This window comes from Drosophila ananassae, chromosome XR (assembly GCF_017639315.1).
Source record: "Drosophila ananassae strain 14024-0371.13 chromosome XR, ASM1763931v2, whole genome shotgun sequence".
Taxonomy (NCBI): domain Eukaryota; kingdom Metazoa; phylum Arthropoda; class Insecta; order Diptera; family Drosophilidae; genus Drosophila; species Drosophila ananassae.
This window is the reverse complement of record NC_057932.1, coordinates 18,839,352-18,854,808: the sequence shown is the minus strand read 5'-3', so window position 1 is coordinate 18,854,808 and position 15,457 is coordinate 18,839,352. Positions and strand designations below refer to the sequence as shown.

Genomic DNA, 15,457 nt, shown 5'->3' with positions numbered 1-15,457 from the left:
TAGAAGTCAATATTTAAATTATAATACTATGTACTTAAATATATATATATAGATTTCTAGCCGCAGCTTTTAGGCTTTAGCTTTTTTCTGATAACGAAAAGTGCTGCCCATAACTCTAAAGAGAGAAAATGGGCTAACGCGTTTGGGAAAACGAGAACTTTGGCGCGCCACCTATGTTTGAATTCAAATTTGAATTATTTTCGTATTTAAAATATTTAAACTCCACAATTTCTATTTGCAAACTTAGTTGCTTGATTTATTTATTTATTTACGGTTGTATATATGTGTTTTATATACGTTGTGTGTGTGTGTGTTTGTGTGTGTAAATTAGATTGTTTGTAGTACAAAAGTTATAACAAAATAAATAACAAGAAATTATTTAATACAATATTACGCGAACATACAATATATAATGCAATCTATGCACATTTTGGTTTTTTACTTAAACAATCCCCCACCACTTTCCCTTCCATGCCCGATTCTTAGAGGAATACAAAAAAAAATAGATAAAAAAATTAGACTTTGTTAAAATCAATTAAAACGCTAGAGGATTACGGGCTGAGGAATGAGGGAATCGGTGGATACGGTATCCAAATGCAGGCCCCCCTTAAACGTTCGTCGGCGCATCCATGCCGCAGATCACGGACTTGACGACCGACGCCGCCGAAAGGGCCGCGAAATTCTGCCACTTCCTTGTCGAGGTACCGTCCTTGTAATCGGCAATACCCTTCACCAGGATGAAGCTCTCCCGGCAGTTGCCAATGATGCTGTCCAGCACGGAGCTCATCTCCACGTCGGTGGCCAGCAGGCCGTACTTCCTGGCGAATTGCGTGCGCAGATCATCGCTCCTCACCAGATCCCGTCCAGAGCCGATAGGTCCCAGATGGAGGCGCAGACGCGGCACACCGTCCACTTCGTCGGCGGCGATGGGATGGGCCACCTCGATCACCTCGTTGTTGCCAATGTTCATGAAGAGCTTGTCCGTTTTGCTGTCCGGCCGATTGAAGTCGCTCTCGGTCTTCTGGGCGAGGGTCTTCTGGGCCTGGCTGAGATAGTTCTCCCAGGGCCGCTTCACCTGCATATTGGCCTGCAGGCTCTCGGCGATCTGCTGCAGGGAGTCGTTGATCGGGAAATAGGTCTTCACATCCTCGCCGCTCTTGTACAAATAAACGTAAGGCTTCTCCTTGCTATAAAATATAAAATAATAATTAATAAATATTAAATTAAAATTAAATATAAATTATTATTCCTTACCTGTTGCTAATCAATGCCCTTTGCTTGTCTACATACGAGATCACAACATCGCCCAATCGTACGTGCTTCTTGTAATCCGTATAGTGGGGCACGCCTCCGGCCACGCCCACAATAAAGACAAAGTCCACCTTCTGGAATGTGCCCAATAGCCGGGTAGTGGTGTTTCCCGTCGCCGTCATCGCCTCCCTGGTGCTGCCCACCGATGGAAGCTTGGTGCTCACGATCCTGTGCGCCCCGATATTTCCCAGGGTATACACATTCGATTCGCCTAAGATTATATAAGAAATAAAAGGTTAAAAGTTTAAATAAAATATATTAAAATAAGGTTTATATTTAGGACATCAATTTACAAAGGATTTGGTTCCATAAAAATAAGAATTTTTACTTTAAAAACTCTATTTTTATGACCCATCTTAGTTACATCCGTCTATTTATATAAATAAATGTTTATATTTATAAATATTAGTTAATGCTTAACCATTTGATGAGCCCAGTGCGTGACGGATGTAATCAAATCCCTCTCACAGTGATAGTTACATGTCTGTACAAATAATAAAGGTCATGTTGCCCCTTAGACCCAACTCTTAGACCCAAACGAATCCTTTTACCATAACAACAAACAAATAAAACAAACTGATGACGAAACCAAACACAAACCAAACACACACAGACACAGACGTAGAAAACACAACAAAATAAAAGACACGAAATCAAATTATTCTAGGCCAAGTTCATAACTTTTTCTAAGCAAGTTTATGGCAATTCATTGTGGTACAGTCTTCACTCAATAGATACATTTCCGACAAATGGTTGATATGCAAGGGCACACTGGTTTATATACAAGACAGTGTGACCTTGCTGGAGTAATAAAATTTGTAGTTATGAACCTGTTAGTGATTATTTATGGGTGCGAACGTTTTTAGATTGTGCTTTCTGGACATTGGCTTACCAAATCTTCGTTTCTTTTTGGACTTTCTGAGTGAGTTCGTTAGAGTGGGATCGGAATCTGTTATAAGGGGGGTAGGAATCGGATAGCATTCAGGTGGTTTTTTTGTATCATGTTTTTTTTTGGGAGGTATATGATTTTTTTGCAGGCAAGCGAACAATCAACAAAATTTTATGCAAATTCATTCGGTAATTCATTCGGATTTTTCATGGTGAGGTGTGGTATATATTTGTATATATTTTTTTGGCCATCGGTGTAGATAGGTTAGGGAACAGAATAAAATATGTTTTGTTGGGAAAGAGAGAGAGAAAAAGAGAGTTAGGTGGATTAGTTAAAGTTTTAAGTTTCTTTTTTTCGGGAAAAATTAATCGAGAAAAGTTCGATATATCGAAATTAATCGATTTCATTGATCACTTCAACCTACCGACTGTGGTGTATCGGACAAATGTTTCCTTATTTTCCAGCATGGCATCAACGGCGAGTTTTTCGCAATACTGAGCCGTAATGATGGCGATGGTGGGCTGCTTGTTGGAGGCGATTGTTGGCATTTGCTTGACGACCTTGATCTCCTTGTCCTCGTGGTGGATGCGGGTGTAGGCATTGTACTCCATCAGCTTGATGAGGCCGCGTTCCTGCAGGGACTGAATCACCAGCAGGACATCCTGTTCAGTCCAACCATAGTCCCTGAAAAAGTAATTACAAATTTTTTAAAAATGTTTCTAAATTTTTTTGAATAAATAAACTTACTTGGCCAGATCTTCGGGCGATACGGGATTGGGATAGGCCTGTTCAATTAACTCCAGCACTTTTTCCTGGGTCAAGGGTGGAGATTCAAACTGCGATTCCTCCAGTGAAACTAAAGAAATAAAATAAAAAATAAATTAATGTCAGAAAAGTAGAAATTTTTATTAAATTTTGTTCTGTCAGGATATCGTTTTTGGTTAGCGAGGCAATCACATCTACTCTGAGCGGTGGGCGTGGCTGGTTAGGCGGTGTCTGTTAGTACACTCACACATTTACAAAAAAAAACTCTTCAAAAACAGTCAATTAAATGCTCAAGCAGCATATTTTAATCGCAGACAGCAGACAAATTGGACACTTAAGGTGTCATTGCAGTGGGCGTGGCATTCGGGAGGGGAGCGGTAATTGCAATGGCAAGGCGATGAACTCGGCAAGCGACAACTCGTCCTTAAAGTCCTTTTTATATAGTTTTGGGGAATAATTTAAAGAGGTTTTGAGATTTAAGAGGACTAGGAGTACATTTAAACTCATTTAAATTGAAAATCTATTTCTTTAAATATTTCTGGGCTTTTTTAAGCATTTAGAGATTAATAAAAAAATAAATACGCAGAGCTTTTTCATTCAAGATTCTTAATTCTTTAAAGTTTAAATCTAAAAATTTGTTTCAACAGTTTTAAAGCCATTTAAGAACCTACAAAGTTTTAGAATCACACGAAGAACCTATACAGTTTGCAAGCCATTTAAGAACCTAAAAGGTTGTACAGTTTGCAAGCCATTTAAAAAACCTACAAAGTTTTAGAATCACACCAAGAACCTCTGCAGTTTGCAAGCCATTCAAGAACCTGAGCACTTTTCAAACCTTTATTTTATTAATTTAATTTAATTTATTAATTTATAATTTTACAATTCTTTGTTTTTTTTTAGAAGTGCAGAATGTTTTTGATATTAATTTAGAATCTTTTGTGATTTGTAGTGCGTGCATTAGTACGAATTCGAGGAAGAAAACAACAATAACAAACAACAATAAACAAAAAAACGAAACAAAAAAAGAGGCAAAGGTGGAACTCGTTGGAGCGGATTAGATGATTAGTTTTGAATTGTTTTGTTTTGGAGGAAGGAGAGAGCGGAAGAAGCGCTGGCTAGGTGGTAGGAGGAAGTGGTGGGTGAGTCGGGCTTATCACTTCCGCCTGGCGCTCAGCTGTTCGGTGTACATGTCCAGCCAAATGGCCTTCATCAAGTGGTCGCCGTCACCTGTCTTCCGCTGCGCGAGCAGCGCCTCCTCGTACTTCCGGTTGCAATCGCCATAACAATAAATGATGTAACCATCCCGGGCTGATCTCCGAACCAGAATACCAAACGCACCGTACCCAGAGGAGCATCATACATATATCATACATAATTTGTATATATTTTAATAAATATTTCAATACTTTAAAACTTTATTTTAATATTTTTCTTTATATTAAATATTAAAATCAAGTTCTTGGACATAATTATGAAGGGAAGAGAAGGGAGAGTACTCTTGGGAAGTACCGGGTATCAAATACATAATACTCACGTGGTCGCGATGGAGGTGCCGAGGTTTCTTCCAAAATTCGCAGCTCAATTTCAATGGATTGGATCTCCGAATAGCCATGCTGAAGGAGTTTCATTATCTTCTTAATGAAACCAACATAATCTGAAAAGAAACAGGATAAGATATAGAATATAAGAAATCCTTTAGAACTCACCTCTTGGAAAGTCCTGTGGACTAACTAGCTCCTTGAAGAAGTCCTGGGCAATGTGAGCCTGCTTCTCGTCATTGGTCAGCCAATCACGGAACCAGAAACGCAATGTCCTCGACTCCTGGGAATGCTTGCCCGTATTGGCGCTGACCAAAAAGACCCGGAACTCCAAGGATAAGGCGGCCGCTTTGCTGGCACTCTTCTGGCCAGCAACGGTGTCCTTGTTGATAATGATACCGGTGTGATCACCGCCAGCCACATGGACCCGATCATTGATCTCATCGACCAACTTCCGTTCGATGAGAATAACCGTACTATTTGCGGTCTTGCCACGCGGAGTCATCACAACCTGCTCTGTCCGTGGTGGCGTCTGGCTCCTTGAAACGGTGCTCGACTTCTGATTCGGATTCGGGGTATCCTGTTTCTGTAGCTGTTGCTGTTGCTGTCTATCTAGTCCGGGTCCGGGGACTGCGACACTTTTACTGCCGTTGTAGCTATTATTGCCGTTCGGCAGGATTCCGTTTCCATTGGCATTTCCGTTTCCATTGGCTGTCGTCTGCGATTGCGATTTGTTTGGCTTGGGGGGCGGCGGCGGTGGCGCCATCTGTATGTGACTCCTGCGCTCCGACATGCTCCTTCTGTCCTACACCTCTTGCTCCGTCTGCTCCTCTTACTCCTTCAATCCGATACCGATACCGCTGCTCCGGTGACGTCCTTGAGCCCAAAACTTGCTGTCGAAAGAAAAGCAAAAGTTGACTGTCATTAGGGTCTCTGGGATAGTGGAGCACAGGGGCTACAGTGGGCCCCTAAAAGGGTTCCACAAGTCACAAACATATTATAAATAAATTAGAAAATAGTTCAAAAGACATACCGTAAACCTATATTCATAGCTAATTGAAAAATACGTCTAGAAACAAATATTTCAAGGACTTTACAAACTATCCACTTGTAAAGTTTGTTTTTAAAGATAATATTCCATTACCATTTTAAAAGCAAAGATAGAATCAGAATAAAAGAAAAATGTTTAAAGATATATATTTTTTTTGTTTTAAAATGGAAAATATATATTTCAAAAACTTTCCATTTCCATAATCTTTCAATTATTCCATTCAATTTATATACTTGAACTAGAACTTCAAATTAATTAAGATATTATTCCCAAAATCTTCTCAAATACCATTATTTCTCCCACAGTATATTTATTTTTAGTCAAGTCACTGGTATTTTTCATTTTTTCATATTCCGACACTCCCTCCCCTCTCTGGGCGTATCAAATGTTACCTGGGCGCTCAACCATCCCCCTCCAGAGACGCCCCTGCCTGATTGGGGGTCTACTTTTCGGGGGCTTCTTTTGCGACTCTCCGACTCTGACTGCCTGTCTGTCTGTCTCGCTGGCAATGTTCCAAACAAATTTAGAATTCATAAATAATTGGTGTCATAAATCCAACCCCTCAGCGCCCCCCCCTCTCAGCTGCCACTGCAACCCCCTTTTCTGGCGGCTTACTGCGACCCAGTGACTCGGTTTTTTCGGTCAACAAAATAATAACAATAAAAAGAACCCAACCGAACCAAAACAAAACAAAACGCAAGAACAGGAAAATCAATAGGGTAAAAACTTGGTTACGGCAAGTGCATGACAACCATGGGCGTAGTCCAAAAGGGGGTGCTGTAATTCGGGTGATCACAACCTGCCTACACCCCCGTAGAGCAATTAAAGGCAAAAGTCAACTTCCGGCCAAATGTCACCAAACCGAAACAGCCACCAAAAAGGTTTTTGAACTCGAAAGGACACAGGGGGGTTGGCATGCCCCAGAGTCCTTTCCAGGGGGGCGGTTTCTAAATTTGCATAGGACAAACACGACCTCAGAGAGGTGGGCCGTGGTTCAAAAGGAAAAGAAAAGCCCCAGAGGAAAGGCCAGAGAGGCGAATGAACCGAATGGACAAAAGAAACGCACAAGGAGCGCACAAAATGCAGGCCAAATGAAAATTTACATTTTTCAAATGCCACTTCCTGGAATTCTAGGACAGACAGAAGAGCGCCATGGCGCACTTTTACAGCAAGGGAGTTCCGATCCACAATTAGGGTTGAATGAATTGAATTGCATTAATTACAAAGTTATAGACATCGCTCTGGCCCACATAGGGCACAACCTCAGAAAAACTAACAAAAAATTTAAAAAATATTTATTTTTCAGATTTTGATGCAGATCGATGGAGAATCCTTCCACGAATCTTTTAAGGTATTCCTTTCAAGAATCGGATAAGAATTGGCAAAGATATAGCCTCCGATCGGGGTCAAATGGGGCTCCCATGCAGATATCGAAATTTTGAAGGGGATCCCCCAGGAAATTCGAGAAAAAATCTAAAAAATATTTTGTTTCCAGATTTTGATGCAGATCGATGGAGAATCCTTCCACGAATCTGTTAAGGTATTCCTTTCAAGAATCGGATAAGAATTGGCAAAGATATAGCCTCCGATCGGGGTCAAATGGGGCTCCCATGCAGATATCGAAATTTTGAAGGGGATCCCCCAGGAAATTCGAGAAAAAATCTAAAAAATATTTTGTTTCCAGATTTTGATGCAGATCGATGGAGAATCCTTCCACAAATCTTTTAAGGTATCCCTCTTAGGAATCGGATACGAATTGGCGAAGATATAGCCTTCGATCGGGGTCAAATGGGGCTCCCATGCAGATATCGAAATTTTGAAGGGGACCCTCCAGGAAATTTGAGAAAAAATATAAAAAATATTTTGTTTCCAGATTTTGATGCAGATCGATGAAGAATCCTTCCACGAATCTTTTAAGGTATTCCTTTCAAGAATCGGATACGAATTGGCAAAGATATAGCCTTCGATCGGGGTCAAATGGGGCTCCATGCAGATATCGAAATTTTGAAGGGGATTCCCCAGGAAATTTGAGAAAAAATCTAAAAAATATTTTGTTTCCAGATATTGATGCAGATCGACGGAGAATCCTTCCACGAATCTTTTAAGGTATCCCTCATAGGAATCGGATGGGAATTGGCGAAGATATAGCCTCCGATCGGGGTCAAATGGAGCTTCCCATGCAGATATCGAAATTTTGAAGGGGACCCTCCAGGAAATTTGAGAAAATATCTAAAAAATATTTTGTTTCTACATTTTGATGCAGAACGGAGAATCCTTTCACAAATCTTTTAAGGTATTCCTTTCAAGAATCGGATACGAATTGGCCAAGATATAGACATAGTTCTGGTCCATATAGGGGGAGTCGATGTAAGATCCTTAAAGGTGCCTTAATAGGCTTTAATTAAGCGGAAACTGGCTGAATTGGATCGGATGGAAATTGGAAAGATATAGACATGGTTTTGAAGCTAATAGGGATGGCCCTTTCCATTTCACAAACTCTCTGATTTTTTATAATTATTGTAAGTACGTCTCCCCGTTGGTTTGAGAATTACCCACTTGACAGCGATTATCGAAATGTAAGTCCCTTGACGAAAATGAGACATATTCCACTCATCATATTCCATTTACCTAATTAGATTAAAGAACGCGCTCCTACCACTTTATTCCCTTGTCAATTTTTGAAAGGGTGCACTCGAATTTCATGGCCGGAAATTATTTGCCGTCTGCAATTTCAATTAAAACAAAAACGTCTGACAACTAAAAACAAAAAATTGCACCCAATATGGATGGCAGAGGACCACTCCCTCATAAAAATGCATTTCTTCACTTCCGTTTGGGCAATATGTGTGTGTGTTTTTTTCCCCTCATTTTTTTTATAGTTCGCCGATCTTTTGGGGCGTCGTCGTCTGGAGTGAAAAATTCCTATGGCAAGTGGCTGGCGATGCGTAACAGCCGGGGGGTCTGGCTTTCAGATGGCTAAGGGACGAAGGGCCACTACGGTCCCTTCGGTGAAAACTCTTCTCTCTTTACGGTTGACAGAGCCCCAGTCACGTGTCTAATAACAAAAAACAAAACAAAATATCACACAAACAAAATCAAATTTCATATTTGGCTGGACAAGAAAAAAAAATACAAATTAGAAGGAGGAAAATTAAAGGTAATTTCCGTTGGGGGGTTTTTCCTTTTTTTTTTCAGATACCCTTTGGAAAGTTGATTTGTTTTTTAGGGATAGGGTTATACTCTTAATTAATGTATGACCTCAAGGGTGTTATTTTTCTCAGTGCAGTGTTTTTTAGTGAGGCGTGGACTGAAATGAAGCAAAACCAGCCCACACAAGAAAACTTTAAACATATAGAGAGACACCTTTATGTTAGAAGTTTCCTGTTTTTCACTCTGCGTGGGGGCCACAAATTTGCACCAAAGGAAGTGGAAGTACAAAAAAATATCTAAAAAATATCTTAGAAAAAGATATACTATTACAATTGTAGAAGCTTGTTGCCTGTACTTTATTTTTAAACCTAATTTGCAAAAAATACAATATCTATTTGGGTTATCTACAAAGAAATAACAACAGCTAATTACCGCATAATTTGAGTTAATTTTCGTATTGCCTTAATTAGCTGTGAACGTTGTGCCTCAAAGTCAAAGTTATTTAACCGATTTGTCAGAGACAAACCCAATATATATGTGTATATATAGTGACTCATTCAGGAAGGAAAGGGCGACGAACGTGCCTTCTTGATTTAATGGTTAATTGACAATCAACAAACGAACTTTGTTTGTTTAGTTTTTTCCCTTTGTTTTTTCACCCAAGTAACCTCATTAATTTTCTAGTTAAGAACATATATGTTATTTTTTTCCTGTTCCTATCTTGATTGAGAAACTCAAAATTAAGATATACATTTCCATATATCTTTCGCAAGTTCTAAATTTATGCTTCTGGACATTTTCATAACGCCGCCGCCATCGCCGTCTTCATGTCAAGGTTGTTTCGGAAATTATTTCTCACTCAGCCTTAATATAGATAATGCCTCAATTGCCGGCTTGTTTATAAAACAATTTTCAAAATTCTTGTAGCAATATTTTGGCTGCTTTTTGTATTTTTAATTTTTTTGTTTTCATTCTATTTCATGCCGGTTCTTCGAACTCTATAGAGGTTGAAAAATTGTGCAATATATTAAGCGATACTTGTATTTAAGAAAATCAATAAACAAAAAATGTTTTTGCATAAATATACGGAAAGGTGTGATGAATTTTGGGTTATACTAGGATAGATTTTTAAGATTATAAAGTATTATATTTCTCTATTCTATTTTATTTCATTTTTCGATTCTGATTCTACTTCTTAACAAATCAAATTATTTATTCTTTCCCTGAACTTTAACTGCCAATCGAATTAGAATATGAATTCAATTACAATTTGCATAAATAAACGACATTTAGTGGGTCTCTGGGAATCGTTTTTACATTTCGATTAATTGAGTTCGTATCAGAGATCTCAAGAGGACCCCCGAACCAAAATGATTTCTGAACCATGACGTCATTCGATATATATTCATTTCTGACGTAATGTTTGAGGCACTTTCTTGATAAATATTTAAATCGGCAATCAAAAAAACAAGTCGAGTAGCCGAGAACTCGAGAGCTGACCTTCAAAACAAAACAATCTGAGCTTGAGACATTCGAGAAAAACACTTAAAGTGATAAATATATTAGACTTGAATAGAAACTATTATCTGGTTATTTTCTTTTTTAGTTTTCCATATAGTTCTTGTAGTTCCATTTTAGAAATGTCGCCAGATTGTCTGGTTATTCTTGGGTAAATTGTAAAAATATTTATTCGAGATATCAAGATTTATCTAGTGTCTCCCCCCAGCAGACAAAATCTTTCGTCAGATGCTCTATTATATCTCTTTTTTTGTTTTTTTTTTCTCTTGTGGGCGTTGAGAGAACTCTAGAAATCGCCGGCTGAGGCAATAGTTTCATCACAAGTGGCATGCGTCAGTTGGTATTTTTCTTTATGATTGGCTCATTTGATCAATTAGCCCGCCGATCAATACTTGATGCATTGCGTGGGTTCTATTTTATCCCTTGAGAATGACCAATTGCATGGCGACCCCTGAGTATAGCCCAGTACCCCCGATTTCATGTCGCATTCTTTTTATCTACTTTGCGCACGCAAAGATAAAGTTTTCTATATTTTTTCTAAGGGATATATACAACTTTTTGATACCCTGTATTAATTTGGGGTTAAATACAAATTAAGATGGTATATAATTTTGATTGGATTTTCCTTTTAAGTGTAATATGCTTCGAAAAACATAGTATGTTATATTTAGAGCTCCAAACAACCCTTGTAACTTATATACCCCCAACTGCATTTAATGGGTAAACCCGAATGGACTCTTGAAAAGAAAAAGCCGTCTTGGAATTAGCGAGCCAAAGTTCAACTCCCCTTTTTTCCTCCCCACTCTTCTAAAAAAAAAAACACCATGCGCTTGTTGGGTGGTGTTTTTGGTGGAGACTTGGGTTTGTGCCCCATAAATTACAGCGACTTGGCAATATGGGCAATACAGTCGGACAGTTTTATGGCCACGGAACACACATAGAAAATGCAGTTCACAAATTCTTAATAGAAGAAACGGAGAAAAAAACCAACCCCATTCAACATATATTGGCAAAAGGGGTTTTCTTGGAGCAGCCAGTCAGTGTGTCAGTGGTGGGTGGTTTTTCATTTTTGTTTTTTGTGGCAGGAGTGCCACCGATTAGAGGCTGATTAAGGGGTCATTAAGTGACCTAAATATGTAGGATAGTGGGTGGAAATCGTGGACGTTGATTTCTGATTCTGAAATTAAAGAATTTCTTTAAAGCCAGAAAATATGCAGTTTTGGTCACACCTTCTAGAATGTGATTAAAGTGCTTGCATTTTTTTAATGGGAATCAGGCTATGTGATGTTACATACTGCATGATCTTAAATTGCAAAACAACTTTCTGATAAATATGTGTGCCAACCCAAAGTGCGATAAATAATGTTGTTTGTTTAACCGGAGAAATTGGCTCAGCTCATCTCGAATTGCAGCGGCTTATCGTCAATCGCAAATGAGGTTAAAACTCCAACAACTTCGTATCAATTTACCACAATTGCCTCTGGCAACTGGCACTGCCCCATTTGATGCAAAAGTCCGGGAAAACATAGAAGAACTAAACTCAAAATGTGAAGAACGAGGAAAAAAAAAAGTGAGAAATTATTTTTAAATGCAGAGCCGGACGATTGACCGAGAAGGAAACAAGGAAGGAAGGGGGGCCAACCCAGACATTCCAAGTTGAATGAACCACACGATCGAACAGATAATATGGGCAGATGGTCTCGCCGATATATACTATCCATATAATACATATACAAGAATATATATCCGAAAAAAATAAGGTGTCTAGCCAGACACTCAACGCGTAAATGTAAATTAATATTCTGGCAATTTGCTTGCCGGAAAAAAATTAAGAAAATTCATGCGAGATCATTATTTTTCTTTATTTCTGTGTGGGATTATGAGAAATATGAACTTCTAGACATGTATTGAGAAAATTTTACAGAAAAAATTGTAATTAATCTCTACAAAATGAAGGAAATTTGAAAAAATTCAATAATTCTTTACAAAATCCAAAAAGTGCAACAAAATTGCGTCAAACTGCAAAAACTGGATACGAAAACTATGCCAAACAAGCAACAACAAATTTTTCTGCACAGCCACCGAGAGTGAGATCATTTCTAGACCTCTCTCTTCGAAGTTTTTTTTTTGTTGTATACATTTTGTTAACCAAATGTTTTTAGGATCGTAAAATTTGTTGAAATTTCCACCGACTGGAACCAAAAACCGAAAAATAAAACAAGAAAATAGTTTTGGGGGGAAAAATGCAGGTCAGGCGAATGAAATAAAAAGCATTGTGGGAATTCGCGACAACAACCAGTCATGTGGAAGTGGAAACGGAAATGGACTTAGATAAACCCCGACCAGCACAAAAGTTATCAACAAAAAAAGAACGTAGAAAATATATTCGTTGTACAGAGTACTTAAAAAACAAACGAAATTGCTAATCCACAAGGGTAATCGTTCGGTTAACTCCATGGAGGTCAATATCGTTATCGTGACTTGGCCTTGTCTCGAATTCAAATTGAAATTCAAATGCAGCAGCCCAAATTGTTTATGATACATTTTTGCTACCCTGGAACAGTGGACATGAACGAATTTTTTATTTTGTATGACAGTTTATTTAAGATAGTTTTGGAACAGGGATTGGGAAAAATTACAAATGAAAAATGTGTAAGATGAAGTCTGCCTTCATCTTCGATCTAGGCAGGTCTCACTCTTATTTACTTAGTTTATTGTTTTTATTTTTATTTTACCTTGCCTCAAAGTAAAAAAGTTATCTTGCGGTGGTAATAGACGCGCCAAATCCACCGTCGCGGATCCACCGAGCTTCTCTTATTTTATTTGAATAGGAGGACAACTTCTAGCTCCTATTTCCTCCTTTACTTTACCAATCTCTTTTATTTAATCTTAATTATAATTTAGATTGAGGAGCAGTTGTTCGCGACTAGCTTCCACCACAAGTCGCATAATGGGCTCTCGTCTCTTAATTTTTCTTTACTTTCGGAGTCGTTAGTGTTCTCCTAAAAAAATTACTTCTTTTATTTGATCGAGCAATCGTGCATGAGCGGATCAAATTGAAGTTTTTTATTAACAGTCTGAAAAAAAAAATAAAAAAAATAAAGTAAAAACTATGGATACTCGGTACATAAGTGTTCAAAAATACTAACTACATTTATATAGCTTTTTAATATATCAATATTTTACTAAATAATTGAACCTGTTGTCAGTATCTTATCGAGAAATATAATAGACAATAGAGATACAAATTTTCTGGCAAAAAAACACAACAAATTAACCCAAAAAAAAAGGGAAAAAATAAAATAACAAAAGCCGCGACTTAAAGTCTTGAGTGGAATTTATAAATAGACCCTCATTACGCCGACGAAAAGGTGAAAGTACAACGAATGCGGATGATGGCCCCTTTCCACCCACAAAAACCCAGCAAAAAAGGCCAAAAATTACAGAAGATATTAGACATGAGACTCACCTGTTGCTGTCTAGAGATATTGTTGGGAAAATGACGTGTTTTATTTAGTCACTTGATTTTGACTTGCAACCGGTTTTCCTTTTCGGTTTTATTTGCTTAATTTGTTATTTTTTTTTTATTTAAGTATAGTTTTTTATTTGGTTTATTCCACACTGCTCTATAAAAAACAAAACAAATAACAATAAAACCACGTTTTTTGCTAAGAACTTTTCACAGAAGTACTGATTGGATACACGGCGCAAAAAAGTATGTAGAAACAAAGAATGCGAAATATTTATCTTATCTTATCAGCACTCAGGGGATAGGGGGTCGGGGGCCGGAAGGGGTTGAAAGGTGGGTGGCTGTTGGTTGAACAATTTTCCACTATCAACTAACTGATAACAAGGTTATCGATAAACGGTGTTCTCTGTTCTGTTTGTTGTTTGCTCTTGTTTCCCTGTAAACTTTAGTCATCGATCGTTACGATTCTGCTATTGGCCTTTAGGCCATTGCTAATTTTGGCTCAGGTGACGTCAGGGCTTAAAACCAGGAAAAATAAAAAGAAGAAATACGATGAGGCTTCTATGCTTTTTTGTGAGTCACGACGATCGCGTTCAATGCACGCTTAGTGACGTCATGACCTCTAATACTATTTAAATGCACAAAGGGAAAAAACTTTGGTTACTTCTCAAGTTTAATTGGATACTCTATTTGAATTTGATACAAAAGACAACCTTGAAAAGTGGGCTTTGAGGGGGAAAATTTATAAAAAAAATATTTCTTAATTTAAAAAATATTTCAGACAAAATTCTAATAAAAAAATATAGAGTTCTAGGTAGAACTATTATGGTGAACAATATTTCAACTTTTTTTAAACTCTCATAAATAAAACCTGTTTTTCAAAAAATTTTTAAGTGTTTGTTTTGACTTTTAATTACTATTTTTTTTTTTTAAATTTAGTGCAAGAGGGATGGCAAAACAAAAGGGTTTGAACTTGAAACGGTAGCTGAAACAAAAACAACAAACATCAACAACAACAACAACTGGTTCACCTTCAGCTGATCACTGATCATCGTCCATCTCCCTCGCTCGCTCCATTCAAATTTCAAACAATTTGTTCTAAACTTGCAACAAAACCAACAACAACAACAACAAATAGAACAAACAATAGCCGAATGATAAAAAAAAATAATGATTCGGTCTAGGTGTGTGTATTAAATTACGCCTTTGCACACACTCCACACGATTTTTATTAATAAATTGCACATTCGCTTGATTCACGGATATATTTTTACCGTAAATGCGCGCGTCGCTTACACGAAACAACAACAATAACAAAAAATAGAAAACAACAACACCACCAGCAGGGGTAAGGGTAAGAGGCAAGAGAAATGGGAGAAAGGGTGCGAAAGGAGCGCGCGTACACTTACGCCAAAATGCCGGCAAAAAAAAAACAAAACGGGGGATAGTTTTCTTTAATTTTAATGCGTCAGCTGCGCGTCCGTTTCGTTCAAACTTCGCTTTCCGTCTGACCAGATTCGGCATTCGGTTGCGCGGCCAAAAACACCAAAAGCTTTTTAATGGTGTGACCAGATGCAAGAAAAAAGAGAATCACAAAAGGTACAGCAAAAAGCTTTTCTTTGGAGAAATTTTCAAATAAATTTTAAACTTAAAACAAAGACAAATGTTTTATTTTTGTATTGGAAAAAGTATAAAGTTTAATTTAAAATTAAACCCGGACATTCATTTAAAGAAAATATAACTCAAGGATCCTTTTAAAGATGTAG

General features: G+C 37.8%; 1 protein-coding gene across 5 annotated transcripts; it reads right to left on the bottom strand.

Moving 5' to 3' along the window:
• Window positions 1-228: 228 nt before the first annotated feature.
• LOC6504505 lies at window positions 229-15,241 on the bottom strand. 5 transcript variants are annotated; one of them, XM_014903990.3, is made up of 11 exons: window positions 15,101-15,241; window positions 13,692-13,848; window positions 12,958-13,299; window positions 4,672-5,396; window positions 4,500-4,619; window positions 4,193-4,273; window positions 2,948-3,056; window positions 2,625-2,884; window positions 2,204-2,260; window positions 1,255-1,522; window positions 229-1,187 (listed from the first exon to the last, which is right to left on the bottom strand). In XM_014903990.3, exons 4-11 carry the CDS (start codon window positions 5,294-5,296, stop codon window positions 608-610), a joined length of 2,100 nt encoding a protein of 699 aa, XP_014759476.1. In that variant the 5' UTR covers window positions 5,297-5,396; window positions 12,958-13,299; window positions 13,692-13,848; window positions 15,101-15,241; the 3' UTR covers window positions 229-607. The 5 variants fall into 5 exon arrangements, with proteins under 5 accessions (XP_014759476.1, XP_001967037.1, XP_014759479.1 ...); XM_001967001.4 differs by lacking the exon at window positions 12,958-13,299; XM_014903993.3 differs by lacking the exons at window positions 2,204-2,260; window positions 12,958-13,299.
• Between the last annotated feature and the right edge of the window lie 216 nt (window positions 15,242-15,457).

Bases quoted from the DNA above. Each gene is read 5' to 3' on its own strand.
- LOC6504505 (XM_014903990.3), bottom strand. From the start codon at position 5,296: ATGTCGGAGCGCAGGAGTCACATACAGATGGCGCCACCGCCGCCGCCC. The intron at 4,274-4,499 runs GTGAGTATTATG...TTCGGAGATCAG, and splicing joins GGCACCTCCATCGCGACCAC to CCCGGGATGGTTACATCATT. The intron at 3,057-4,192 runs GTGACGGCGACC...TTATTTCTTTAG, and splicing joins GCTCGCGCAGCGGAAGACAG to TTTCACTGGAGGAATCGCAG.